This window comes from Trichechus manatus, unplaced genomic scaffold (genome assembly GCF_000243295.1).
Source record: "Trichechus manatus latirostris isolate Lorelei unplaced genomic scaffold, TriManLat1.0 scaffold00135, whole genome shotgun sequence".
Taxonomy (NCBI): Eukaryota; Metazoa; Chordata; class Mammalia; order Sirenia; family Trichechidae; genus Trichechus; species Trichechus manatus.
In genome coordinates, this window is record NW_004444071.1 from 3,376,630 (window position 1) to 3,399,005 (window position 22,376).

A 22,376-nucleotide genomic window follows, 5' to 3' on the forward strand; every position below is an offset into this window, starting at 1 on the left:
CACTTTCAAGCACAGATCTTAGGGCTTTTATAACTTTGACCCAAGCAGACGTCCCACAGACGTAACACCCTAAGTGAGTGGAAACGGAAAGGCTTGCCAGCGTGCTCTCTAATGTCGATTCCAGGCCCACTTTCCCGTGAGAGTGCCATTTCTAACTTTGGGATTGCTAAAATAGAGCGGCCTATCTCCTTGGCTACAGAGTTTTCAGGCAGCTTCCTCACGCACAAGAGGCGCTGCAATCTTCTGCGGTACAGCCACCCTCAATTTGGCTCCAGAGACAAAGATGGGAGGAAAAAGGACGTCAGAGGTTTGTGGGAAAAAAAAATGGTTTCCTCTCTTTCTTAGTTTAGAGAATTTCCTGTGACTGTGTCACGTTTCCTGCTCTATCTGCAGGCACCCAGCAGACAGGAGAAGCTGCCTTTCCTGGAGGCAGAGAGGGCTTCTCTTCACAGTCAAAAAGGGTAGGACCGAGGACAGTAAGTACTCTGCTCCCTGGAAGCAGAGAAGGTGATGAGTGCTGGATGTCTGGGTGAGGGTGGGAAAAAAAGATGTGGGGGAAATGAAAACTAAGTGTAAAAACTATCCAGCGAAAAAGAAAAGCTAACCATCTTCCCCTCCCCTTGGAATCTCCTTCTGGATACCTCCTTCAATGCCTTCACATTTACTTTTGGCTCAAAATTGACTGAATCTAACTTTCAACATGAAAACAGAGAAGAGTTTTAGACACGAAGACTATCAAGGGACACAAGTTATTGAATTTGTTTTCCATCTTTCAAAGGGTTAACTACCTCTGGTTGAAACTCTTAAGGAAATACTGGAAGCTGGCTCAATCATCAGGCTAGCCTCTAGAGAGACCTCAGAGTTTGAAGAAAACAATGGTGTTAGGGCCTCACTGGGGTTTAAAATAGGCCCAGAAAAAGTGCCTCAGCTAAGTCCAAGGTGGAAGACATGTGAGCAAGGCTTCCTGTGTTTAAAGTTTCCAACATGAAACAGTTTTTTAATATTGAGACTCCCTCTCAAAACTAGGCAGGCCCTATCTTGTGGTCAATGTACACTGGAGACTAGAAATTAGCACACAGGAGCTACGGCAACATTCCCTGGTGAGACTCTCTGCAAGCGTGGCATGCTGGTGCGCTATTATCAACTCGTGTGTACCACATACAGAGTCTGGAACCATGGAACTTGGGAACTGGAAAGATCTTAGTCTAGGAAACTGAGGTTCAGAGAAGTTAACTGTGCACTCAAAGCTGCACATTTAGGCGAGACCATCAGGTAACCCAGGTGATGGTAGAATATGTTAACACTAAGGTAAATATAAAAGTTAATTTCAGAATCTATAACCCCAAGAAAATGCAAAACAATAAGATATATGGACGAAGGTTTAGGCCATTATATATTATAGAAAAAAGGCTTTGAAATTTAAAAACTTTTTTTTTTTAAAGTTACAAGATTCTAATACATTTTATCAAAGAAGGTGGATCAATCAGAAACCTGTACACATTTCTTATTCTCCCAATAAACTGGAATAAAATAAAAAGTACCAGAATGAGACCCCTACTGTTTGGGAGAAATGTACCTAAAACAGACTTAGAGGGAAAAAAAGTTATTTTGGATTGGGAAAAAAAAGTTGGGAGTCCAACTGAGTACACAGCTCACAGGACATCCCTGTATATAAAGAAGTAGCTGCTGCTGCTCAATTCAGAAATGATTCAAATTTAATTAAGCCACAGAGTCACTTTCTCCCATTTCAGAAGTATCCAACCAATACAGCTTCCTCCATAATGACCTCAGAGCAAAGCCCTGGCGGACCCAGGGTTGGTAAACACCAGCATCCTTTGGACTTGTGCTCAGATACACAAGCAGAGCCAGACAGGTGAGTTCACCCATCCAGGCTTGCCCTGGGATACCCAGGCAGCTGCTTTAGCCAAGGGTAGCTACAGATGTGGGCAGTGGGAATAAAGTAGGGGGTATAGGGCTCTCTGGAAAACTGGGCTTTTCCTGATTTGAGACCCAAGTAACAGTTGGGGCAAAGTAAAGCAACCTGAAAAAGGCCTCACTTGCTTGTGAAAACCCGCTGCCGTTGAGTTGATTCTGATTCATAGCGACCCTATAAGACAAAACAGAACTGTCCCATGGGGTTTCCAAGGAATGGCTAGTGGATTCAAACTGCTGACCTTTTGGTTAGCAGCCAAACGTTTAACCACTGTGCCACCAGGGCTTGTAAAAGAGATGATCAATTGCCAGGTTTATTTTCACGAGTATGGGGGACAGTGGAAACAAGAAAAATTCTTTGTAGATTTGTAATACCCGGGTGTAGTTATGGAACTAAAAACCTTGATGTTTGTGCCCAACTCATTATTGTGACGTGCCCTCTGGATGAAATCAATACTAGGGATGAGGTAATTTATCACTGGCGTTGAGGTGCACATGAGGTTTGATGCTAACACGACCGTTACCTGGCAACAAGTGAAGAGTTACTTCCTTTTCCGTTGCTTCTTTGTCATTTGTGTGAATTTCCTAGAAGAGAAGAGCAAAGGGTAATATTTTTCTTTGTTTAAAGGTTCAAAATAAGTAACATAAAGCCATACTTTCCGAATACACATTAAAATATCATATACCACTCAGGGTTTTGTTTTACTTGACAAGGTAGTTTTTTTTTTAAAAAGTGTTTTTAACTAAAGGAAGACCTAAAATTCCAACAAGTCAGGGATATTCAATGTATTAAGCTAATTATTTAGGATTGACACCTACTAGTGCCTAAGCTGAGGGGCAGGGGTGGGCACTCCCTATCTAAAGGAACAAGGTGAAGTGTCACACCTCAAAGTATGACAATGGATCAAAGTAAGGCAGCTCAAACACAGAGTCAGAAATAGAAGACATTTCCCCTCTTCTTTCAGTAAGAATCAAGAGTAGGAAGCAAAAGAAGACTGTTCTTGAGAGAAAATGAACATATGTAAAGAGCCTGAAGGCAAGAATAGAAAAAAATATGTATCATTTTAATACTGACCCACCTACTCCGTAGCATACCAACACTTAGTAAAGACAGCTGTGAACATTCTGTGTTATCTAAAACCACAAGACAGCGTCACAGAGTGCAATCCCTTCTAATAATGAATTGAGGCCAGGTTCTGGGCCACTGGTTCTCAGTGAAAACAGCTTCAACTGCCCCTATTTTGGGTTCAATGTTTATTGAACATTCAAAGTAATTAGCAATCCTTAATGAATTAATGGACCAATGCCAGGATCATAAGTGAGTGTTAACAAAAAGAGAGGCACTATAGCCTCTAATGAAGTCCACCACACCATCTATGAAGTATTTTTGCCAAGATATCTAACCTTTAATCTGCTGGAGCTTCTATGTCAGTCAAGAATGTAGAAGAAACACTGGGACACAGAAACATGTTAAACGAGGCCGTGGGGATGCAATCAGTAAAATCTTGACTGTGGAAAATTCCACAAGACACAACCGGTTTTGTCAACTAATAAATTACAAAGGAAAAAAAAAAAGATCAGCAAACAGATAGCTCTGGGTGGTAAATTTTCTGAATTTGTTAATTCAGACTGAAATATGGCATTAAAAGAAACTTGGGAACAGCTGAGGCAGCTGAGGCCAATCTTGAGGCTGAAGAAGAAAGTCATGACTTTTTCAGAGAACCTGTTTTGAGCACAGTCTATCTCGGAGATGACAGCAACTTCTATCCTCAGAGATGCCAACAAATCAAGTCCCTCTGAGGCAGTGGTTCTCAAACTTGGGGAGTGTCGGGATCATCTGGGGAGCTTGTTACTTAAACAGACACTCAGGCCTGACCACAAATCTACAGAAACAGAGTATGGGGACGCTCTGGTTTTGTAAAAAGCTCCCCCAATGATTCCAATGCATTGCTCAGCATTTCCCAGGCATTACTCATTAGTTTATCTAAGATAGGGACTACTCTTGCATATGTAAATGCTATGAGTGTTTTGGTAATTTAGACATTCTCATTGTTTGAGAGTTTTCATTATCTGTCACTGGCAAAGAACAAAAATGAAGCACAATTATTTTTGACAGGTTCTATCACCCTTCTCTGAGGAGGGCAAAGCTATTCATTACATTCAATCAACTGTTACACAACTTGACTGGGGCTGGGAATTCAGTTCAATTGAGCCAGCTTTGAGAAGACTAGCCTATTTTTACATCAGCAGAAGAATCATCTTCTGATGATGAAGAATTTATACTACCCAAAACTACCTACCATAAATTACTGAAATGGTTAGTGAATTTCCTAGAAGAGCAAAGGGTAATATTTTTCTTTGTTTAAAGGCTTGAAATGAATAACATAGAGCCATGCTTTCAGAACATGCACTAAAACATCATATACCACACTCAGTGAAACTTTTTGTTTACTTGACAAGGTAGTTACTTTTTTCTTTCTTTCTATATGTTCCAAAAAGAAACTAATCAGGACATACCTTTTAGCATTCTGTCCTACCCAAACTCCCTTTTCCCAGAGGACTCACCCAGCTCCCCCAACCTCCTGGTGTGAACCACTCCCTCCCCAGTTCAACTGCATGGGGGAATGGATGTCTGTCCCACAGTGGGCTAATCATTTTCTCTCTCCTGTTAATTTGGTCAAGGGGCTATGAGACGCTAATCAAGCTGACTGCTTAAACTAAAGATTGTAAATCTGGCCACAAATATGGAGAAGCAGTGAAAGCTGTTCCACAGAGGATGAGATATATGAAGCCGATACCCAGGGATAAAAGCCCAATCCCCAGACACACAAATAATAATGGCCTGGACTCCCATGGCTTTCCAGGCCTTTGTGAGGCCCAACCACACCTTCCGCCCACAGTTCCATGAGCTACACCTACATCGTTATAATAAACTCCCTTGTTGACATAAAGAAGCTACAGTGGGTTTCTGTTAATTGTTACCAAGGGTACTGACTTAGGTCAACTGCATTAACGATACAGAAACCACAGATGACCAAAATCATATCATTCAACATATCAATATACAATATATCCAGGGCCACAGAATTAGGAACCAGTGTCATACCCACCACCTTACCAGCACAGTTGGCAGGGAAGCGTCAAATGCTAGACTGAGCATCTACTGCCTCAAGTGTGTGGGTTTTAGGTGGGGTGATGATGTATGAGGTCTCCAAACAGTAAAGCCTCATAGGATTTTGCCATTCTTCAGCTAATGAGAACACCCCTGACATAACTTTTCTTGGCTGCTATCACCACGTTCCCCTCACGACCTCTCTGGGTGTAGAGGAACACAGCTAACTCACACACATACACTCACACTCACACATACACACACACACACACCACACCAAGTAAAGCAGAAACTGATTTAAAAATCCAACAACAACCAAAAAAAACGAGTATCATTCTTAGCCTTGTCATTTCCAAACTAAAAGTGTATCTATATGTTCTATTTCTTTCTTTCTTTCTTTTTTTTTTTTTAAAGCAAAGGAGGTTAGGCTTCTAAAGATACTTGAAGTTTATACATGGAAAGGTAGAAGGACATCAGTAAAAACCAAAGGTAATTGAAATGAACCCTTACCAAGTGCTAGGTAGTGGGGACTCAAGAATAAACAAGGAGCTCATGTTTCATTGGGGAGAACAGACAATATCAACATACTTTTACAATCATAATATGATAGATGCTATCATAACGGTACTGACACGGGGCTAAGGGAGTACAAAAGAGGGATACCTAACGCTGTACGGGGACAAACAGAGGGAGGAGAAGGGAGAGGAGACTGTTCAAGCAAGTCTTTCTAGGGAAGTGACTTTTAAGGAATACGTAAGAGTTTAATAGGTGAACAAGCAGAGAGAAGAGGAAAGAAAAGAAAAGGTGCAATGACATGAAGACAAGCAATCCTGCAAGAGATCTACAGCTCAGGAAGTGATGGGCTGGGCCACAGCCTAAAGGATTCTGCACGCCACTTTCAGAAGTTTGGGCGTCCTGTGCGCAATGGGGATCACGAAGGATTTCAAGCAGGACAGTGAATTAAGCACACAGTATTCACTATTTCCAATAAATTTCTTTGGGGGTGGGGAGAAGCACAGGACTAAGTCAGGAACCTGGGTGAGCCTTAGCATACAAAGATACCAGAAGGATCTCGGGCTGTGCCCTGGGTCTTAGTGTCCCCATTCAAAAAAATGGAATTCAGAGCTGTATTGCCTGCCTCATGAGATAAGGTGTATGAGAGCCTTTGCAAGGTGTAAATCAGAAAATGGGGCTATGAGTATTTGTGTCTTCAAAGGAGGCAGGGTCCTCGGTGGCTTTCCCTCACTGGACACTGAAAAGAAGGCTCCTGTAGACCCACTCTCTCCATTCAGAATTGCTAAGTCACAGCAGGAACCCGCACTCTCAGAGGGGTGAATATCAACCTACCAGAAAAAAGAAAGAGGCTAGGTACCTTTTCCCACTATTCCTTATCTTTCTCAAATGTCTCCAAAAGCTTAGGATACATTTTAAAAGTACTGACTCTTCTCCTTCACTAGGGTAATGTTAAACATATTTCATTGTTGGCATCACGCTGTTGACCAAAAATTGATCTGACAGGGAAAAAGGAAAACCTATAAAGCAACCAAGGCATCCAGGAGCCACATATTTTTTCAAGTATGTGGTAATTTCAACATGGGCGGGAGGGTTATAGCAAAAGCACCAAGATTCCTAACAGTGCTCAACTTCCTACTAAAATTGTCACTATTCATCAGACTTCCTTCAACACTGCAGATAGGGAAAATGAGAGGTCAGAACAGCACAATCAAATATAAAGTGATCTAGCCATCAAATAAGGAGCCCTGGTGGCACAATGGTTAAGTGCTTGGCTGCTACACCAAATAAGGCTGGCGGTTCAAACTCACGCAGTGGCTTCACAGGAGAAAGACCTGGCGATCTGCTCTGGTAAAGATTACAGCCTAGAAGACCCTTTGGGGCAGTTCTGTCACGTGGGGTCACTATGAGTCAAAAACTGACTTAACAGCACCTAACAACAACAACCATCAAATATATGGAGCCCCTGCCTCAAATGCCAATAAACAAATTATAACAATACTTTATGCATCCAAAACAGATCGTGCAGCAGCCTCGTCTCCTTGGAACACTGCTGAAAATCTTTGAAGTCAAAAGGCTCTGAGCAGTAAAAACAGATGCATCCAAGACTGTGGGTAGCAATCAAAGTCCTCCACAATCTGTTTTTAAATCTCATCTTCCACCTAAACTGCATGCTTTTAACTATAATAATAGCTAACATTTATCAAGCTTCTGACTTGACAGCAACAGGTTCGGTTTTTTTGTTTTATTATGTGCCATATGGGAGTCTATGAGTTGAAATCAACTTAATGGCAAAGGATTTTTTTTTGAAGGGTGGCACAGTTAAGTGCTCAACTACTAGCCAAAAGATTGGTGGTTTAAACACACCTAGAAGAGCCTTGGAAGACAGGCCTGGAGATCTGCTTTCCAAAGGTCACAAACTTTAAAAACACTATGAAGCAGTTCTACTCTGCACACAGGGGGTCACAACGAGTCAGAATCGACTTGACAGCAACTAACAACAACAACAGATATGTGTGATATAAGTACCTTTCGTTAGTATTTCATTTTATCCTCACAACAACTCTAGTACTATAATTATCTCCATTTTATAGATGAGGAAACTGAAGCTTAATGAGGTTCAGTAACTTACCTGAGTTTTACAGGAAGTAAGTCACTAACCAAGGATTCAGCCCAAGGCCTGTCTAGCTCCCAAGTTCTTCTGCTGTGTACTAGAATTCTAACATTGTGAACCAGTCTCCTACTACAAAACCGATTGAACAAATTAGATTTTAAAATTTCTGTAAGAGAATTGTACTTCACTGTACAAGGATTTGCCCCATACAGGACAAAAGCATGCGAAAGTTAAAGTCAGCTAAGACTCCCAAGAATCTGCTAAGTTTGGAAAGCAGTCTGATCGTTTCGAGGGGATGCTGTCTCTATGATTCCTATTTGTACACCCTGATTTCCTGGAGTCCTCTGGGTTATTTCTCTTTTCAGACTGGTGTGTATTCTGATTTGGGTGTGGGGGAGTCCCAAAAAGTAAATTCTGATTTCTTACCAAAGAGTGCACATCTTCTCAAGAGTGTGACGGACCTGGAGAGCTCAGGAAAGGCAGAAAAAGGGAGAGTCCTGCCAGAAAGACCAAGGATCTTGAAAAGAACAGGATAGGGGTTCTTCTACACCAAAACTCTCATAGGCCAAAATGCTTTATAAATATTCACGTCAACCTTTCACTCCTTACAACGTCTTTGAGTCCAAAACTGAAATTGTTGTTCTCAGTTTAACCGCACCCAGCCAAAGGGGCAAATTCCAAGAGGCAACATCCCTACCGGTGCCAAAACACAACTTGTTTTAATTGTGTTTGGCACCAAAGTGCTAAAAGGACACAACACAGACATTTTATTCCCTCAAAGTTGACCTACTTCTCTAAAATGGGTATTTAAGGCTCCTTGTTTTCTCCACTGAAACAGAGAATCTGAAGGTAAAAAATTACTTGCATCCACAGATCAGGTGGGAATCCACATGTATCCTAAAACATAATTTACCTTTTTTGAAGCAGAAAGTTCCATTTTTAATATGTTGTTGTTAGGTGCCATCGAGTAGGTTCCGACTCACAGCGATCCTACAGGACAGAGTAGAGCTGCCCATAGGGTTTCCAAGGAGCGGCTGGTGGATTTGAACTGCCCACCTTTTGGTTAGCAGCTGAGCTCTTAACTACTATGCCAACAGGGCTCTACTTTTAATATAGCATAGTCTTAATAACATAAGATTTGTCTTTCCCCATGTCTCTTCAAACTTTTGTATATGTACTAAAAATAGAAATAACTCCGACTTGGGTCCACAGTCCAAATCACGGCTCTTCGTGTCCTTCTATATAAAATGGAAATAATAATTCCCAGTATGAGGACTTTAAGAAAAACCTGGTGATCTGCTCCTGTAAAGATTACAGCCAAGAAAACCCTGTGGGGCAGTTCTACTCTATCACATGGGGTTGCTATCAGTTGGAATAGATTCAATGGTACCTAACAACAACATCAACAAAGAGATAACTCACGTAAATGTCTGGGATGTGTACTCAGTAAATGTGAAATGTTATAATTACTGGAGATAGCAATATCTGTACTTCTCCTCAATTTCCTTTCTTTTCTCCTCCTTTCCTTTGATGAGTAAACACATAACTCAAATATATTTCTCAAGAGCTACAATTATTCAAGATACTATCACATAAGTACAATAATTTCTACTTATCTTCTAATCCTGTTTACCACATTAAACTGAGTTGACTTTTCTCAGGAGGTCTCTCAATTCTTATTTTGTGCAGATCAGAAACTCCTGGAATTAGCAACACCCAAGTTGGCTCTGTGGAGTCTATGGGTGGCGCAAATGGTTGACAAGATCAGCTGCTAACCGAAAGGCTGGAAGGTTTGGGTCCATTTTGAGGTGCCTCAAAATAAAGGCCTGGTGATCTACCTTTGAAAACTCAGCCATTGACAAACCCTACGGAGCACAGTTCAGACACACATGGGGTTGCCATGAGGTCTGAATAGACTCCACAGCAACTCGTTTTAAATTGGCTCTAATTTCTTAAGATTTTGACTACACATGAATATCTAAAGCCATGGAAAAGGAAATGGCATTTTTTCTATTAACAGGATTTGTTTTCTAGAAGGTCACAATGATTCAGGTTTGGTCATTCCGTGTCTTTTGCAAAAGAAGTACTTTGAACCCACTTAAAAACCAAAGTAGTAGACTAACGGCTTTCTGAAGAGGACAGAACACCACATCCAAGGTCAGGGACTGCTTAGGCATGTTGTAACAAAGAAAAGCTTTCTGAACTGCTGATTTTATTGAAAGTAGATGAAGTTGCTAAAAGTTGATAAATTCAGAATAAAAACCTTTATAAGCACTCAAGCATTGAAATTTAAGGAATCCTGTTGTACTCAATGATCACTATTATCTAACCTTTCCCTGACCTTTCCCTGGTTAACACCTCAAAAAAAAATCATAAATATACATTATCCAGTTCTTAACAAATTCTCGATGTAGGGAAAAGTACCATCAGTACTACCACCACTCCAAATCAAAATATATACCAGTCTTTAAAAAAGAATAACCTAGAGCACCCAATAAATCAGGGTATACCAATAACAATAATAAAGATACTATCCCTCAAAAAATTATCTAATTGAATTTCGTTTTTGGTTTGGTTTTCAAAAGATAGCTGTTTGAGTGGGGGTTGGGAGGACACAGTGGAGGTAATGCCCTATAGTTCCTTCCCCCTATATTTTACAATTGCTTTTCCAACTACACAAAACAAATAACTAACAAATATGGAAACAATATTTCAGTATTTTTGAGAAAGGTAAAACAGTTGTAACATCAGCTGCTTGTTGATCCCAGGAGAACGAGCATAGCAGCACAGCTGAACAAAGGAGAGGTGAAGTGGGTACCAACAAGGGCACAGGAATGTCCATGTATGGATGTGCTCAGTTCTGGATATGGGTCTTAAAGTGAGCTACACGACAAGATGAAATTCCTGTGTGTCCATCCTACTCCTGATTATGCTGTGCTTTGAAGAGATGAGCTATTAAAGGCTGTCCAACTTGACCTTTATAACTGGATGAGTAAATGCAATCTATTCCTTAGCAACATTCCAAATTACTATATCATCATGGCTTAAGGGTCACTCCTGGACTCCAGAAATCACAAATATCCTATCTGTGAATGCCAACGTCTTTTGTCCCTCTTTCTGAAGTGTGTACTTTCAAGGGCCAGCCCTTACTGAGGCTGAGAGGTGAATAATAATAACAATCACTTATTAAGTCTTATTTTGTGCCAGACATTGTTTAAAAAGCTTTATACTTATTAACTCATTTAATCCTCACAGCAATCCTTTGAAGTAGGGTTATTTACCCACTATTATCTCCATTTTACAGATGAAGAAACTGAGGTACAGAGAGATTAAATAACTTGCCTAAAATACCCAGCGAGTACATGGCAGTGGTGGAAGTCAAACCCAGGTATAATGGTTGAGTCTGTGTTCTTACATGATGTTATACTGCCTCTAACGTGGAATGAAGGTAAAAAGGAAAAACAGGACAGAATGATTAATAAATGTACCCACCAAACATTGTGGATAAGAATCAACATAAATCCAATCCCCAAAATGTGAAGATTAATCAAATCTCCACTTTCCCACTTCTCAATCATCTCTGACACCAGCCGCCCCTGCAGCACTCCCTCTCTCTGCCCTTAGCCACCAGGAGCTAGGTAAGAGCTCACGAGTTAAAAGGACACCATCCGTCAAGACTGCTAAATAGGCAGACACCAGCCGCAAACTCGGGGAGCCCACACGACACCCTTACTTCTGACCTGCTGGCTGCAAACTCAAGGTTTTATCACTACCCCTTCAAGATGCCAGCCGCTAGCTCAGGGGCCTCCCCTGGGCTCCCTCCTTTTCACCTGCTGGCTCCCACTGCTCCTTTTGGTTCGATATTTGCTGTAACAACTCACAGACTTACAATAACAGATTTAAATCAGGATCATCATAAGGAAGACACATGGGTGAAGTCTGAGAGGGTTCCCAACATGAATTTTCCATATCCCAAAGAAGACACATCACCCTCCCTTCACCAGTCAGGAAGCTCCTGGAGCCTCCGTGTTCAAAGCCTTTATTGGCTTCACTCAATACATACTCACGATTGAGGCCTCCTTGCATAATCATGACAGGTTAAATCATGCCTCCTAAGGCTAGCTGATTATCAGGTGGTCTTTCTGGTCTGGCCCGCCCCTACTCATTAGAACAAATCTTCAGGTATGGTCTGGAGGTTTTGATACTAAAGGAAAACTCAATTACTCAGGAAATTCCAAGTGTGTAGAGTTATCCCTCCAGAAACAGGGCAAGACCACATTACTTTACGTAAAGTTAAAGTTACACCACAAAGACCCACCTGAAACCAGCTCCAAGCAAGCATCAGAAAAAGTGCCTAGGAGAAGCCTAAAAGAGCATTATGAAGAGGCAAAATGAGGCTGAAGGGGGGAAAAAAACCACTCAACTTACTCCCTAAAGTCATGGACATAAATGACACTGGCTTACTGCTTCTTTAACATCAGCTCAAAGAGTCACCTCTTATGACTTACTCCACTGGGTCCTCTAAGACACAAGTCTCTACTGTCATCCCAACAGACCTCAAGAGTTCAATGGGAATCTTCTGATACACCACACTCTAGGATAGGCTCTGACCAAGAATAACACTGCTATGTATTGACTGGGCAACTCTGTACTTCCCTTTAAGAGCATATACATATAGTTTAGAGGTCATTCTAAGAGTTTCCCGTTAGACTCCCTTCTCCTTTACACTCCACATCCAATATATCACCAAATTCTCTCAGTATTACCTATTAAATATATCTAGACTCCATCTTCCTCGCTTATTTCTACCAGCACCACCCTGGTCCAAGCTATTTTCATCTCTTTTCTGGACTACTGCAATAGCTTTCCAACTGGTCTACCTGAATCCATTCTCCACCCTACAGTACAAGTGATCTTTACAGAACACAGCCTGCTCTGGATTATTCGTGGGATGAAGACAATGCCGTGACATGGCCTAGGAGCCTCTGCACAGCCTGGCCCTTACCTACTTATCCAATCTGGACTCCTATCATGCTCTTCCTTAGTCTGGCCTTCTTTCAGCCTCCCATACATGCTATGCTCCTTCCCATTCTCAGCTAGAATACTTGTCCTTTCCCTCCTGCCCTGTGAATTCTGTGTACCCATCAGATCTCAGGTCAAGGGTCATTTTCTCAGGAAACCTCCTCTGACGTACCTGACTACATCAAAACCTATTACCAGGTTCTTAAAGCTCTATGTATCTCTCCCTCCCAGTACTTATCACAGTTACAATTTCATACTTGTTTATGTGATTATTTGTTTAATGTCTATCTACCCACCAATCTATAAATTCTTTAAGGGCAGGTTCTTTGTTTTTTTGCTCACCAGTATACCCTTAGAATCTAACACAGGCTTTGCACATAGTAAGTGCTCAAACGATTTTGATGAATGAATGGATGGCTTTCAGTAGTAAGAGATTTTAAAAACACACCGCACTTTTAGGTAATTTTTAATTTCCTAATAAGCTGATCCTAAAATCAGCGGAACCAGACAAACATACTGGAAATTAATATACAATATGTAGGCTTAGGCATTAATATGGATGACACTAATATGCATCAGTAAATACTCTAATCACATCGTAAAGTACTGGAGAAACAGTGCATTCCATTAAAGACTGTCACGTATATGGTATTACTCCATAAAGATTAGAAATTGTGAAGCCTGCCCAGTAAGAATGGCAAGAGTGCAACAGCCATGGATGGGCCTGGCCTTGTCCCAGGTTCCCCTAGCCAATTCACCCAGAGTCCAGTGACAGCTGCATCTATACTATCTCTGTTCTCTGGGGCAACGAGCACTTATACCCTCATCTCCTGGGCCCAGAGTCCCCATTAACCCTCTGCTCCTTCTATCCCACTATCCTTCAACTGACACTCCTTGCCCAGCTTCCTAATTAGCAAATGGTGACAATCTTACTTCCACAGCTGTGAAGAGAGTGCTTCTTAGCTCAAGTAGATACATGAGACTAAATGGGCAGTTCCTGTCCAGAGGTGAGATGAGAAGGCAAAAAGGGACAGGAGCTGGTTGAATGGACATGGGAAATGCGGGGTGGAAAGGAGGAGTGTGCTGTCACATTATAGCGAGAGCAGCTAGGGTCACATAACAATGTGTATATAAATTTTGTATGAGAAACTGACTTGAACTGTAAACTTTCACTTAAAGCACAATTTAAAAAAAAGGCCTATGTGCTTTGTACGGCACCTCTTGCTACTCCATTTGAGTTTGGACAAAGCTTGCCACTATGGCACAAAACAATGACAAAAACTGCTGGTACCACATCCAGGGGTTCAAAACTAGGATATTTCTCTGTCACTTGAATTCAGTTAGAATAATGGCATGACATAAATGAAGAGTAGCTCTGTCAACAGAGGTATATTCAGATTTATTTTTCAGCTCCTTATTTTTCAAAGTTTACTCCAATGTTACGGCTAACTTTTTGTTTGTTTTAACTTAAAAAGAGAATAAGGGCACAAATAATAAGGCTTAGCCCACAGATCAAAAGAAGCTACATCTGTTCTGGCTCCCGCTGTCAGTATCAACAATTCCCAGGCCCAGCAGCTGCCACTGCCCCCACTTCATCTGAGAACCGTGACACATGCTGAGCCAGAAGCACTCCTGTCCCACAGTGTCTATGCTAGCACAAGATGTGAGAACTGCCACCCATTCTCGAGCAAGTTTATGGCCCAAAGGAGACACACCTACTGGAACTCACATGATAAAGCTGGCCCAGCATCAAAAAGCTGTCAATCCCGATCTCTTCTCAGAACTGCGTTTCTGAGAAGGAGTGGAACCACTGAGTCAACACTCAAATTGCATGTGTGGTTATTCAAAGCTGCAAGATGATCCAATCTCTAACATATACCAATTGATTTCAACAAACAACTCCTGAATGTCCAAAATGCCAAATGCTGGAAATACAAAGCTAAATAAGAATTGACTTTTGTTCTCAGAGAATTCAGACAAATAAATAGTTGGAAGACTGGGTAATAAGTGCAATAAATACTAGAAGTCTGCAAAAAGATGTTGTTGTGTGCCATCTTTGTCAATTCCAACCCATAGTGACCCTACAGGACAGAGCAGAACTGCCCCATAGGACTTCCTATGGCTGTAATCTTTACCGAAGCAGGTTGCCAGGTCTTTTCTCCTGCGGAGCCACTGGTGGGTTTGAATCGTCAACCTTTTGGTTAGCAGTCAAGCACTTAACCATTGTACCACCAGGGCTCCTTACAAAAAGATGTATCTCTATGCATCATCTCACAACTCTGTTAACTACCATTTTTATTCTCATTTTAGAGAGAGGAAAACGAGACCATACAAGGTTAAGTGAAGTGGGATTCAAGCCTAGATTTACCTGACTAGAGTCGTCCTCTTGACTACAATATAACCTGCCTCTCCCTGCTGACCACATGCTCCTTGACACTGTCTGCTCCTCCTTGGCTTCCAAATGCTGTTTCATCTCCTGAACTATCACTTCTTATGCACCTACTCTATTCCAGGCACTGCGCATAATAAATACAGCAAATACAAGAATGAACATAGCACACAATTCCTACCTTCCCAGGTACACGGGAGTCAAACAATAATAAAGACTAAGTGCTACTCAGGGGAAGTACAGGGTACAATGGGAATACAGCAGAAACACCTAACTGCATTCAGAAAGGGTCAAATAAGACTGGTTCCTTCAGGAAGAGTCATTTATGCTGAGACCTGAAAACTAGCAGAAGTTAGAAGGACTGACACTCTCTCCGGCCGCTCTTCCTCAAGTCTCCTTTCTGGAGACTTCCTTCTTCCTTCCCTCTTTCCTCTTCCCTCCTCAAAATACCTGAGCTCTTTGGATGAACTCTCCCACTCGCAACGTTGCAACAATACATGCTGATGATGCCCAAATCGCTCTTCATGTCAGATCTCTCTTCAGAGCTTCAGACCTGGACACCCAAATAGCCTCCTGGCCACCAGCACCGAAATGTCCTTTGGGTCCTTCAAATTCACACTTGAAACACAGCTCATCACTTCCTCTTTGCCCCTCATCAAACCTTCTCATCCTCCCCTGGACTCTTGCTCTAAGCATAGGGCCACCACCCACCCAGCTGGCTAAGCCAGAAACCCTGGAGTCATTCTCAACTACTCCCTGTCTCTCACACTCTGTCTGCTCTACCTTCCTAACAGCTCCAGAACCTGTTTTCCATCTTCTATTCATCCCTGTTGCTGATGACTTACTTCAGGACGCCATCGTCTCTCACCTCACACACTCCTGTAATTACTAGTCACACTGCCTCCAGTCTAGCCCCAGTGAATCCACTATGCCCACCCAATCCACCATCCCCCAGTCCTGCACATCCAAGTCACTGTCTAGCCACTGTGCACACAGTTCGAGTCCTCTGGGGAGCTTTCTCTGACTCAACCTCCCTCCCCCAGAATGGTGAGGTGCCCTTCTCTGGACCTCTAAAACACACTCTGCATATGCCTCTATTACTACACTTTTCACTCTGTATTGTAATAATTTCCTACCTTGTCTGTCTCCCCAACCAATTCTGCAAACTGAGGGCTGAGGCTGTACCTTTATGTATTTTTAGCCTTTGTTGTTGTTAGGTGCCATCGAGTCGGTACTGACTTATAGCGACCCTATGTACAACAGAACGAAACACTGTACGGTCCTGCCCCATGCCCACAATCATTGTTATGCTTGAGCCCATTGTTGCAGCCACTGTGTCAGTCCATCTCATTGACGGTCTTTCTCTTTTTCGGGTATTCCCATTGAGGGTCTTCCTCTTTTTCTTTTTAGCCTTAGCTCTTAGCATATAACTCCTCGCATATAGTAAATGCTTGATAACATTCTACTGAAAGAACGGATAAATGGAAACATCACAAAAAGAAATAAATAATTCTTGATCCTGGTATATTCTTTAATCTTAGACATAGTTCTTGAGAGGTTAAAGAATTAGTTCTATTAAAAATTCCTAAGTAAGTATATGATTAGTGCCAGGTATAACTGAATACTGTCATACTCCTCTCTCAGCTGGCTTTCTGAAACACATTGTAGCCTCATGGGTAAGGTAGGGGCATATTTAAAACCAGTCTGTAAATCTGAAGCCTTATCACTGAGGACGCAGACTAGAGACTAAATGAATCCATCCACTATCCAGGTGTAGAGGACTAGAAATCAAAATAGGATTTGTGTCCTGGAGCTGATCCCCACGGGTTGCCAGGTCCCAGCTCTTGGCCAGAGGGACTCTCTTCAGTCCCAGCCTGAGTAGCAGGTTTATTTGTCAAGCCTCCCAACTCTGAAAGCAAGACCAGTTAAGAGCTGTCTTCTACTAACTATACACTGTCTACAGTAGTTACGAGGAATAATTACTCTGACAACAAACCAAGTGAACAACATCTGAAACCACAGAAGCAAACATTCAATAACAGGCGAATGGATAATCTCTGTCTGGTCTCTAGGTAACAGGGCACATACACAGAGTCATTCAGGTACCTGGTCTTTAAGGACTCTGCTATTTACTCATTAGGCAAATCGGTTCTTAGCCATAATAAGTGTTCACTTCACAGGGCTGGTTGGGGCTTCTAGAGAGCATTTCAGACTAATCATCTATTATCCACAAAAATACATGTCTAACTTCTTAAACAGAGTCCCTGGGTGGTACAAATGGTTAACGCAGTTGGCTGCTAACTGAAAGGTTGGAGGTTTGAGTCCCCCACAGATGCCTTGGAAGAAAAGCCTGGCAAGCCACTTCTGAAAAAATCAGCCAGTGAAAACACACGTGGGGTTGCCATGAGGCAGAATCAAGTCAACAACCAGAAAAGAAAAAAAAAAAAAATCTTCTTAAATACACAAAATATAATTTGTTAGAGGTTTTACTATGTCTACTTTCACATGTCCTAGCTCATTTATCTTGCCAACAATTCTGTAAAGTTTTTTCATCCCCATTTTACAGATAAGACCACTGAAGCTCAAAGAAGTTAAACAATGCGCCCAGGCTCATACAGCAAACCAGGCGGTAAAGCCAGATGCCCTTCTCAGAGTTCCGACACCATGTTTAGTAACCCTGATTTAAAAAAATTTTGTAATAGCTTTATTAAAACGTAATTCACATACCATACATTTCACCCATTTAAAGTGTATAAGAAAAATTAAGAGTTTTTTTTTTTAGTATAGTCACAGAAGTGTACAACCATCAGCACAACCAACTTTAGAACGTTTTCATCACTTCCTAAGGCAACCCCATGCCCTTTAGCAGTCATTCCCTGTCTCCTTCCCCCCATCACCAACAACCTAGGCAACCACTAATCCTAACCTTTCTTCCCATTACAAACATAGTACCATCAAATGGGCTTTCGGTCATAACAAGTTTCCAGGGCAGGGAAGTAGGCAACACCCTTTGACAATGCACTACCCTAACAGCTAAGCAATGCTGACTAATGTGCCCATTTTAAATCCTTTCTATCTGTTTTGTTTGTAAAGGAGGAGAACAGCTGCTCAGGAAGATGCAAACAATTTCTCACTCTGTTTTGACAGCCCATCATTTACTGAAGACAGTGAAAGCATTACTCATTCATGCTTCTTAGTAAGGTTCACTCTTACCAGACATTCGCCAGGCCTTTAAACAATCCAAACACCTTATCAAACTCTCTCTAGTAAGACACTCAAGCTAGAGGGAATGGTAAGACCCAAATACCAGTGTTTAAGCCCGCAGAACCTATAGATATGACCCTACCAAAGAGTTAACAGACTCAGTTCTCATAGTCTCACTTGTGAGTCACACCCAACAAAAAGGCTCTTTATGGAAAAAGGAGCTGCCTGAGGAAGCAAAGGGGCAAGCTGGGGGTCACATCACTGGGCAACAATTGGGCTTCAGGTATCCAGGGCAGGCCACTGGATTAACAAAATAATTGCTATGGTGATAGCTAAAAAGAATATTTTAAAGCAAAGTACTGGATGCTAAAGCTGTTTAAAACAAAACAAAAAACCAAACCTGTGGCCGACAAGTCAATTCTGACTCATAGAGACCCTACAGAATAGAGTAGAACTGCCCCACAGGGTTTCCAGGAGCAGCTGGTAGATTCGAACTGTCGACTTTTTGGTTAGCAGCTGAGCTCTTAACCACTAGGCCCAAGAGTGGAGTCAGGGATCACACTAAAGAACTAAACATAGTTCTCAGCCTAAACTCCCCAAATCACACTCAGAAGGAGAAAGAAAAATGTACCTCTGAATGACTCTCCTACCTGCTATCTCCTGGGACCTTCTTCTGGCACAGGCTCCATGTGTCACAGAAGCGTTCACAGCCACAGTGATTTACATTCTCTAAGTCTGCATAGCCCTGTCAGCAGCTACGCTGAGCGCCACAAGACCACAATGAGTGGCCGGCACTATGGCAGGGGCCATGGCCCATAACTTCAAGAAGCTTACAATGCTGATGGAGAAACAAGACTCACAGACATTTAGCAATTTATATATGATGGAGTATAGAATAAATGTTCAACTGTATCACCAAGAACTCAGAGCTGTATATAGACAGTCTGTAACATGGACAAAAAGAAGGGGAGAGTGCCAGGTATGAGGAAGACTTATGAAGACAAAGAGGTTAAGTGGCAAGAGGCTTAGATACTGCCTAGTCAGATGCTTTTCAAACTGTGCTCCTCACATTCCTTTTCGTCTCCTCTCTCTCTCCTCTGTATTGTTGGGTCCCCTATAAATGATTTCATACATTGAAATAGCAGTTCTCAACAGGCGGTGGGGGAGAGATTGAGAACAGTTACTTGAAAAGTTTTTTTAAATGCAGATTCCTACTACAGGCCTAGGGCAGATGTGAATTTCTAAAGTAAGACTTGGGACAGTGTATTTTGAAAAAGTTCCCCAAGAACCACTGCTTGAAAAGAAAGGTTGCTTGGATAAAGCATGTCTGAACGCATTCACCTAGTCCAGCTCTTTCTATAAATGAGGAAATGAGGTCCAAAGAGGTTCACTCAAGGCCACACAGAACTCAAACCTCCCAAAGCCAAGGTAACCTTCCTCCAATAAAACCATATCAGGTAGGATCTGGGGAGTCTTGAAAGCTTGTTAAGATTTGGATCAGTGGGAAAGGAAGAGGAAGGGAGGGCTCTTAAAGAGGAAAATGACATAATGAAGGCTGTTCAGAAAAAAGAGCCTAGCAGTGGTGTGCAGGGTGTGTGGAGTGGTGTAGACAGGGAATGGCAGCAGACAGAGAAGTCAGTTAAGCGCTTGTGGTAGGTGGTCCCAGGCACGAGAGGAAATACCAGACAGGGAGGGTGGCTATGGAAATTAAGGTAGACCACCAAAGGCCCCCACAAAGGACACTGTGGGGACTGTGACCAGTTCGTTTGGAGGCTGGGTGACTAGGGAAACAAGAGTGCTGCTGGCAGAAGCTCGGAAGCCTGGCTTAAAAGGAAAGGGAAGCCAGGGTGAACTGGAGGTATCATCCCTGGATATAATATGCTGCCAGAACCCCTAGTCATCCCAGGAGCACTGGAGACACGGGAAGACAATACTACAGGAGGGCAGAAAGGAAATCCATGAAACAACTCATTGAAAAACAAACTGTGCAGGAAGGAGGCCCTATGGACAGATGGCAAAGGTACCCATTGAGGATATGACAGAATCCTGAAAGAGGGACAGCACCCCTGGCTCCAGGCACAACGCCCAGGGGGTAGAAGAACCATGCTGGAAAGGAATGTAGGTCGAATCTCTTGCCACCATCAGGACTGGCACTGGTGGCCCAAGGGACACACACACACTGTTTCTGGGGTGAGGAGTAACAGTGACGACAACCATTAACATTTAGTAAGTGTTGACTACAGGCCAGGTACTGTGTTAACAGTTTTCCATGGACTGCCTCACTTTAGACTAACAGCAACCTTAGGGGCTAGGTACTATTATTATCAATCTCATTTCACAGATCAGGAAACTGAGGCTCAGAGAAGCCAAATAAGCCAAACCAAACCAAACCTACTGCCATGGAGTCGACTCCAACTCGTGGCAAACCTACAGAACAGAGTAGAACCGCCCCATAGGGTTTCTAAGGCTGTAAATCTTTACGGAAGCTGACTGGCACATCTTTCTTCCATGGAGCTGCTGGTCGTTTCAAACCACTGACCTTTCGGTTAGCAGCTGAGTGCTTTAATCACTGTAATACCCAACCCAAATTCATACAGCAAATAGCAAAACTCTGACTGGCTCCAAAGACATGCCCTTAACCTCCACACTAAATTGAAAGTAAAGAGGGTAGCACTGGGATGTGAACCAGTGCTAAAAGAAAGGTGTCAGGTGGCAGTTATGGGGCTGTCACTGTCTTATAATTTAAGCTAACTGATGTGACTAACAGCAGCTGCCGACGCACGTGGCACTGCCTTCTATGCCTCCCCCTCCACCACCTCCTCCAGAACTGCTATATAAACACTAGGTTAGCTGAATAGCTGGAGAGGCCTTAACGGCCTTGGAGCAGGATGAGGGCAAGGGGAATCCGACGAGGCTTCCAGACTGACCTAATGGTAAAGCAGCATGTCACTGAAAAGAGGAAATGCTTAAAGAATTCTGGAAATCATCCTGTGTGCCCAAGCGGCACCCCTTGGACTCTGCTCTCCAGAACCTCTCTCTCACTTTCACACACCCACACACACACCTTAAATAAGACATGAGAACAGATGCTCCAACCACCCAGTCACAACATGCTTGTGAGCCTTTCAAGTGGTCCTCTTGCCTGCCTGCTACATGATCCCCCTCCTCTCCACGCCCAGTCCCACTTTAATGCTGACCTTTCAGAGTCCTACACAGCCTTCAAATGAGACCAGATGCTGCCCCAGGTTCTCCAGTGGGCCTTCCTCTGTGTGCCAAGAGCATTCTGTCTGGCTCCCTCACAGATGAATACACAGCAATACCTCCACGTATTAGAACCATCTGTTCACTTGCCATCTCCCAACAGAACAGTGCACACACTGTTTTATTAATATTCCTAACTCTAACACAAGTGGCAGGTACACAAAAATGCTGCTAAAATAAATAAGTTTTCCAATTCAACTTATTGTTAATAATAACAGCTTCTAGCAGTGACTGGGTATCTGCCGTGTGCCAGGTCCTGAGCTATAGTATTTCTTCTAATCTGCAAGTAGGCCTGAAGAGAAGATATTTATCCACACATTACAGCTGAGGAAACTACATCTCAGAGAGGTGAAGTCACATGTCTAAGGTCACTATCAAGTGGTTGAGCCAGGATCTGAACACTTCAGAATGAAAGTGTCTCCACAACACCACGCCACTTCATTCCCATCCCCAAACACCTACCGCACTCGGTTTATTCCTCTGCTGTCCCCGTTATGGCACCAGTCCCCGTGACAGCCACGCCTGCACCATGCTGAGGAACTCTCTTAGACCCCAGAGTGCCTAGTACTGAGCTGGTCGGGCCACTTCTCTGTCCACTACCTGGATGACATCCAAATAAAGCTGTGCAATATTAACTGAGTTCCTCAGGCTCTACTTATAGGTACACCTGGTTTCTCCTGTCACCCTTTTACCACGAACCGCCTTCTTTATACAGCAGGTACTCACAGGTTATTAGCAGACAGTGATCATATTAAAAAAGGAAAAAAAGCTACTGCTTCTCTTCTCCAAAGTAGAGCAGCATAAATGGTTGAGTTGAGGCAAGTGAAACT

At 42.6% G+C, this 22,376-nt stretch overlaps 1 protein-coding gene across 2 annotated transcripts in view; it reads right to left on the reverse strand.

The window, feature by feature from the left end:
* MTMR12 (myotubularin related protein 12) overlaps positions 1 to 22,376 on the reverse strand; it is a 78,154-nt gene that overhangs the window by 46,721 nt on the left and 9,057 nt on the right. For both annotated transcript variants that reach the window (XM_023739487.1, XM_023739486.1), the window contains exon 2: positions 2,457 to 2,517. In XM_023739487.1, the coding sequence (XP_023595255.1) occupies positions 2,457 to 2,517 (61 nt within the window). The remainder of the gene's footprint in view (positions 1 to 2,456; positions 2,518 to 22,376) is intronic.